The 8347-nt window shown below is 40.9% G+C and overlaps 1 protein-coding gene across 1 annotated transcript in view; it reads right to left on the bottom strand.

Moving 5' to 3' along the window:
* LOC106810941 overlaps positions 1-6096 on the bottom strand; it is a 19019-nt gene extending 12923 nt beyond the window's left edge. Inside the window, exons 1-3 of the mRNA XM_014814426.1 lie at positions 5995-6096; positions 4402-4482; positions 3796-3909 (exon numbers count right to left, since the gene is read on the bottom strand). Coding sequence (XP_014669912.1) covers positions 3796-3909; positions 4402-4471 — 184 coding nt within the window. The 5' untranslated portion in view covers positions 4472-4482; positions 5995-6096. The remainder of the gene's footprint in view (positions 1-3795; positions 3910-4401; positions 4483-5994) is intronic.
* Between the last annotated feature and the right edge of the window lie 2251 nt (positions 6097-8347).

The following is an 8347-nucleotide window of genomic DNA, read 5'->3' as shown; positions in this document are numbered from 1 at the left end:
TTACATTTTCGTGGGGCACAATATATAACTTCTTGTTTACTGTTCAACGGCATGTTTTTATTCAATTTTTTTTATCAAAGCATTTGAATTTTCAGTGGGGCACCCTGGGGGCAACAGAATAATTGGGGCACGGTTGCTCCCCAGCCCCGTAGCTACGCTCACTGCAGATACATATGTAACATCCATTAAAACTAACATTTAATGTAAATTCGACGATAGTTCTCAAACAAACTGGTCATGGGCAGGAAGTGATTTCACCTGGTAATACTTCAGTATATACAAATCATACATTTCTTGTATGCATACGTGTATGTGTGTGGTATATAATGTTTAATGCTGAGAGCAATCTTTTAATAAATGTTCAAAGTGAATTATTGTAGTTGATCAGCATTCATGTGACTTACAGATAAATCAAGAGCTAATAATACCTTGATAGATTATTATCTTATTAGATTATATATTATATATTATTAGCTCTGAAATAATAACATAACAAACTGGAACAACACTGCATATAATAACTTCTATAAACACAATATCTAGGAATATTAGTGAGTAGGTATAATAACAATTTACTCACCATTTAATACAGCAAATATCAACTGAAACAGTATATTACCCTAGATTTTCCCAAACTTTGCGACGCCATTTCATGAGATATTACTCATGTGAAGTGGGGAAATCTGTAACTGGCATTCAAGAACGTTTTTGTATTGGCACAAAATTCTGCAAATTCGAGAAAAAACAACAATTGAATAAACAGGAAAGCATAAATATTGACAACACATTTGTTCATTGTCTTCTAGCTGCAGCAAACTATAAGTAAAAAATTGTATTACTCTAAGTTTATGAACTCGCCGTTTTCTAAATAGTTCTACGTAAAATCATATATATTGCAATTTACACCTTCGCAACACACATCACGGCACACACCTCACTAGGCATAATACTTTGCGAGTTTTGGCCAGTGGGCAAGCTGTTGGGATCCCATGCTCATTTGCAAACATGGTAAAGACTTGTCTAAAACTAGGCTTGACATACTGTTAGTTTTACGAAGTGTGATTTTTCTTCTATGTAAGACTAGACTATAAAATATTTAAGAGTAGATTCTAGTCAATGCCTGACCAGTTAAGTAATAGAGCTCGTGGTCAGACGCATGAATCAATAATGAGGTTTTACAGTATTACCTGTAAAGCGGTGACAGTTAGCAAATCTAACATGAAATGACGTGCGAGCATGACATCTCCATACTGCGTATTCTAATAGCAATTAAATAAGAATATCTTATGAGGTATTCTTAGTCAATGCCTCTGACCAGTTAGTAAATAGAGCTCGGTGGTCAGACTGCATGAGAATCAATCATGGAGGTTGTCACCGTACTTACCTGTAGAAGCTGGTGACAGTAAGCAGATGCTTAACATGACAAGTGACCGTGCATCAGTAACCATCTCCATACTGCTGTAGTCTAGAGCAATATAATTATAAAGTTAACGTAATTACATTAGATAGGTTATCAGTTAAGTTCATTTGGTCCACACGAATCAAGGATAGCTTGGTGCACCAGCTGTCATTTTCGGAAAAATACACGGGAGCGACGAGCGATTCGCTTTTCAAACCTACGAAATCGCTCCCTCAAAACAAATTACGAGAACAAAAAAAAAAGATAATTTGAAAAAAATCGCTCTTGTAGTTGGGGGATCTGCCGGATGTGCGAGCTGAAAAATGCGAGCTGCTAGCTGCAAGCTGAAAAAAAACAATGCGTCCAAGCGAGCAATGCGAATGAAACAATCAGTGCAGACAAATTCTCACATTGCATGTAACACCAGACACGAGATTTTTTCGTCTTGGTTTAGGCACAACGTGCACCAGGACTCTGCAAACATGGAGAGATTTAGCAAGGGGTAACTAGTGAGAATTGGAAATAGTGAAAATAGGCAATTCAAAATAGCTCTTGTGAGGTTCAAAATAGCTCCTGTAAAATTGTTGACGAAAGCTATTTTTTCCCTGGTACACACCACAATTCGTGTTCAGTATCACCATGTACCATTGTCATTATCAATAATATTTATAATTATTGATAATGACAGTGATACTACTACTAGTAGGGCCACAAGCACTTGGCGCGTTTCAATAAAAATATAATGCTAAATAAACACGAAATGTACTTACTACCAAAGTTACTTACCAAAGTTACCAAACTTACTACCAAAGTTTCTCTACTCTCTTTTTCCTATTCAATATTGCTAATAATTTCCTGTAAATTCCATTCAATTATTCTCCTCTGCTACACATAAGTAGTGCTCATAGAGTCTATGTCTCCCTGGGTATTGCCGGAACGTACCCTGGTAACTATCTGATATGGTTAGGGTTAGGGAGTAGGCGTAAGCGATTCCCTAGACTCGTTAGTAGAGTAGGCAAGGTACGGTCCAGCATATTAGATAGTACCAGGGTACGTTCCAGCAGTACCCTGGGGGGACATAGACCCTCTCAGCACTAGTACTAGCAGTAGTGGGATAGTGGACTAACCCACACCAAAACCACCAAAATCGTCGGTGTGGGCATTGGTCAGAGGAATCTCGGACTATATTAACCCCTGATATTATACACATATTGTGACATAATGATAATACTATAATACACTATAATACACTGTAATACGCTGTACACTGTAATACACTGTATACACTGTGCAGCCTTATACTATGTGCTACAGAGGAGCATTTGAACGGCATTTGCAGGAAATTATCGGCAATTATCGACAAAAGAGAGTAGAGAAACATTAAGACTTTGGACCTTGGTAGTCAATAATTTTCGTGTTTATTTAGCTTTTTTATTGAAACGCTCCAAGTGCTGGGAGTATAGGGCGTAGGGTCCTCGCCATAACAACGGCGGAAACGCTCGCGCATTTCACGTCATATCATGGGTGTATGCAGGGGGGGGGGTCGTGAGGGTCGTACGACCCCCCCAAAATTGTAGAAGGTCCACATTTTTTCCAAAGACATTTTTTTTCGAGGGCCTTTTTACAATGACATAAATGAAAAAGATCAGGTACCAGCAATGAGTCCAAAGACCTTGCCAATTGCGTGACGTAAATCTATCCCAATTCCAGCAATTCTGAAACTGAGCCTTTTTTTTAAACAAAATTTTGTTTCATAAAAGAGAGAGAGACAAAGACTAGCTGACAAAAACTTTCTAACGGCATTGTTTTTAATTCAATTTTTTTTTTTATCAAGCATGAATTTTCAGTGGGGGGCACCTGGGGGGCACAGAAAATTTGTGGGGGGGCACGTGCCCCCCAGGCCCCCCGTAGCTACGCCCCTGCATACATATGTACACCATTAAAACTTAACAGTTTAATGTATATCGAGTGATAAGTTCCTCAAACAAACATGGCTCATGGGGCAGTGAAGTGGATTTCACCTGGTATCAACTTCAGATATACACATGCATACGTTTGTCTTTGTATGCAATACGTGTATGTGTGTGGTATATAATTGTAAGGCTGAGAATCTTTACATAAATGTTCAAAGGTGAATGTATTTGTGAGTTTGTACATGCATGTGACTACAGATAACAATCAAGAGCTAATAATACCTTGATAGCATTATTATTATTAGATTATATTATTATTATTATTATTAGCTCTTGATAACAATATACATAACAAACTGGAACAACACGTGCATGTATATAAGCTTTTTATAAACACAATATTAGTAATATAGTGAATGTAGGTATACTAAGCATTTCATCAACATTTTATACAGCTAATGATCAAACTAACAGTATAATTACCATAGATTTTCCCAAAATTTGCGACGCCATTTTCAATGAGATATTCACTCATGTTGAAGTTGGGGATATCCGTGTACTGGCATTCATAGCACGTTTTTTGTATTGGCACAAATTCTGCAAATTCGAGAAAAAACAACAAATTGAATAAGAACAGGGAAAGCACGTAAAATATTGACAACACATTTGTTCATTGTCTTCTGCTGCAGGCAAGCTATAGTAAAAACAAATTGTATTTACTACCAAAGTTTATGAACTCGCCGTTTTCTAATAGTTCCACGTAAAATGCTATATATTGAAATACGCCTCTGCAACACACAATCTCACGGCACACACCTCCCTGAGCAAATACTTTTGCGAGTTTGTGCCATGTGGGGTCAAGCTCTGTTTGGGACCCAGGCCTCATTTTTGCAAACATCGGGTAAAGACTTGGGTCCTAAACTAGGCTTGAGCATACTGTTACGAGAGGGTGATTTTTTCTCTATGTATAGACATAGACTAAGAATATCTTATGAGGTATTCTTAGTCAATGCCTCTGACCAGTTAGTAAATAGAGCTCGGTGGTCAGACTGCATGAGAATCAATCATGGAGGTTGTCACCGTACTTACCTGTAGAAGCTGGTGACAGTAAGCAGATGCTTAACATGACAAGTGACCGGGCGACAGTGACCATCTCCATACTGCTGTAGTCTAGAGCAATATAATTATAAAGTTAACGTAATTACATTAGAGAGATTATCAGTTAAGTTCATTTGGTCCACACAAATCAAGGATAGCTTGGTGCACCAGCTGTCATTTTCGGAAACCCTGCTTGGGCCGTACACACCAGGGAAAAAAATACACGGGAGCGACGAGCGATTCGCTCTTCAAACCTACAAATTCGCTCCCGCAAAACAAATTACGAGAACAAAAAAAAAGATAATTTGAAAAAAATCGCTCTCGTAGTTAGGGGATCTGGCGGATGTGCGAGCTGAAAAATGCGAGCTGCAGGCTGAAAAAAAGCAATGTGTCCAAGCAAACAATGCAAATGAAACAATCAGTGCAGACGAATTCTCACATTGTAACACCAGACACGAGATTTTTTCATCTTGGTTTAGGCACAACGTGCCCCAGGACTCTGCAAACATGGAGAGAATCTTGAAGCGAGGGGTAACTAGTGAGAATCGAAAATTAGTGAAAATAGGCAATTCAAAATAGCTCCCGTAAAATTTTTGACGAGAGCTATTTTTTCCCTGGTACACCCCACAATTCGTGTTCAGTATCACTATGTACCACTGTCATTATCAATAATATTTATAATTATTGATAATGACAGTGATACTACTACTAGTAGGGCCACAGCCACTTGGAGCGTTTCAATAAAAAAATAATGCTAAATATACACGAAATGTATACTTACTATACCAAAGTCTTAATGTTTCTCTACTCTCGTTCGCCTATTATTGCTGATAATTTCCTGTAAATTCCATTCAAATTCTCCTCGGCTACACATAAGTAGGGCTCATAGGGTCTATGTCCCCCAGGGTACTGCCGGAACGTACCCTGGTAACTATCTGATATGGTTATGGTTAGGGTTAGGGAGTAGGCGTAGGCGACTCCCTATAGACTTGCTAGTGGAGAAGGCAAAGAAAGTCTGGCATATTAGATAGTACCAGGGTACGTTCCGGCAGTACCCTGGGGGACATAGACCCTCTCAGCATAAGTAGGCATAAGTAGTGGGATAGTGGACTAACCCACATCAAATCCACCAAAATCGTCGGTGTGGGCATTGGTCAGAGGAATCTCGGACTATATTAACCCCTGATATTATACACATATTGTGACATTATAATAATACTGTAATACACTGTATACACTGTAATACACTGTGCAGCCTTGGTATGCGTGCGGTGTAGCCAATACTATGTGCTACAGAGGAGCATTTGCAGGAAATTATCGGCAATTATCGACAAAAGAGAGTAGAGAAACATTAAGACTTTGGACCTTGGTAGTCAATAAATTTCGTGTTTATTTAGCTTTTTATTGAAACGCTCCAAGTGCTGGGAGTATAGGGCGTAGGGTCCTCGCCATAACAACGGCGGAAACGCTCGCGCATTTCACGTCATATCAGTTATATTCACTCTGCTACGACCCTAAAATTTATGTTGCTCTTTGCGCGAATCATTTACGCACTTATACTACTTGGTATCTGCAGTCAATTACCTCAACAAACGTTGATATTGGGTTTTACTCGAGAACGATGTTAAAAAAAAATCAGAAATGACACAGATTTCGGTAAATTGCTGTTGCCTGCTGCCATCTAGCGTCGATGTGCAGACATTTCGAAAATAAATATGAGAGCAGACCAGGATCCTACTTAAAATTGACACCGGCCAATAATTTCCGGGATCTGTTTTGCTGTTCCTTTTATCATCCTTGCTGCCTTCATGTCCTCAAGAATTTTTCCTTGGATGAACATGAACGGTTGGTTACATGTGCCCCCATGGCTACGCCCCTGCCAGGACAGACCCATCAAGGATGCAAACGACAACCTGATCACTTACACAGAGGCCCAGCCAAGCAGAACAAATTCTTAACAATCCAATTCCCTTCAAGAACTGGACGACATACGCCCCGCTGAAGAAGAACTTCAGGTAGACCGTAATCATGACGAGAAGAACTTCAGGTAGACCGTAATCATGACGAGAAATTTCACCAGTTGTTGTCACAGTCATAATCATCAGCCAGTTGATGGAAGACTGATAACGGAAGAAGAAGAATAAAATTATGGAAAAGACAACCTATGGCCAGCGCAATATAATGGACACCTTAGACCCTGCTTGATGACCTCGACTACGCTGCATGATGACCCGTCAATGCTTTCGCACACATCAGCCATAGTCAGACAAAAACAGACAAACTGGGTCAGGAAGCAGCTAAAGTCGGGCTGAAATTCAATATTACAAAGACAACAAAGTCCATCAGGATAAACGCACAAAATGTATTGAGGAGGTGGAGACGTTCACATACTTAGCACAATTAGGTATAGCGCTCTGGACAAAAACGGAGGGACCGAGAAATATGTCAAGGACAGAATATGGACGGCAACGGGCGCCTTCAAATTGCTCAACAAAGTTTGAAAGACAAGTGCCATCATGCACACTCAAAACTAAATTAAAAATGTTCAACTCTAATGTTTAGACCGTCCTCAGACTGAGGAAGAAAGCGACGGACAACACGCGCACGTCGCTGAGCTGGAACCCGCAAAGAAGACGTCGGTGGGAAGATCTAAAGCAACCTGGAGGCGAGACTCACAGGCTGAACTTGAGAAGGGCTTCACCTGGAGGGGAATAGAGCAGAAGCTAGACAATCAACCGAGCGACATGGAAGAACGAAAGGTCTAAGAAGAAGCAATGCACGGAGGTGTGCTGCGTGTCTGAGTGACACACACGCACACACACGCACACACACACACACGCACACACACACACACACACACACACACACACACACACACACACACACACACACACACACACACACACACACCCTCCTCCTCCACCAGTCCCTCTCCCCTTCTCATTCTCCACCAGCTTCTCCCCTCCTTCTCCCCCAGCTTCTCCCCTCCTCCTCTCCACCAGCTTCTCCCTTCCTCCTTCTCCACCAGCTTCTCCCTATCTCCTACTTCACTAGCTTTCCTACTCCACCTACTAGTACTACTCTAACTCCTTCCCCCTCCTTCGCTACCCTGTACCAGAACTAAGAGAGTGCTGACGATGTTCCACTGATACGCCCGAAACGCCGATAGACCGTGTAGCGCCATCTGGCCGTGGCATTTGCAAGTTAATTTACGAGGCTAAATCTGATGTTTACCGTAGTACCGTACCTCCAGCCACTCCGCACAATTTATGGTCTGAAGTTATATCATAATAATTATGATTCGCATTCCAGGCGTGGGGCTCGTAGATTAGTCTTTAATTTTTAAAGTCAAAGCGACAAAAGAACTATACCGGAAAAAAGGGACTACAAAAAAAACAAAGGGACTATAAGTTGATCAAAATGATAAATCCGAGTCTTGAACTGTATTACTATTAATTGTATGTTTTTAGTTCCATTTCTAGAGTAGCTCTAGTAACTATAGCCCGCGTACAGTTGCCGCTATAAGTATAACTGTACCGGTACGCGGGCTATAGTTACTAGAGCTACTTCTAGACCAGTGCTATTCAACCGGGGTGAACGGTGCACCCTAGGGTGAATGAAATTTGGATTGGGGTGAATGGGGAAGATAGGGTGAATGGGGAGTGAATGAGATTTAGGAACGGTACGACGGTATTTTCGCCTGGTATTTTCAAACGAGAACCTGGCTCCATCTAAACTCGCCCTACACCTCAAGAACAAACATCCCGAACACCAGAACAAGAGCAAAGAATTGTTCGAGCGAGCTGAAGGCGTTCTGGAGTCAACAATCTTCTTTTGAAAAGCGTGTGTTAGTAGCCAACAAGGAGAAGCCGCTGGTGAGGGCATCACTGAAATGGCTCTCGTGATTGATGCAAGCGAACGACCATACACCGAACTC

Source organism: Priapulus caudatus, unplaced genomic scaffold (genome assembly GCF_000485595.1).
Source record: "Priapulus caudatus unplaced genomic scaffold, Priapulus_caudatus-5.0.1 Scaffold488, whole genome shotgun sequence".
Classification (NCBI taxonomy): Eukaryota; Metazoa; Priapulida; class Priapulimorpha; order Priapulimorphida; family Priapulidae; genus Priapulus; species Priapulus caudatus.
The sequence above is the reverse complement of the archived record's forward strand: the minus strand, read 5'-3'. Positions and strand labels throughout refer to the sequence as shown.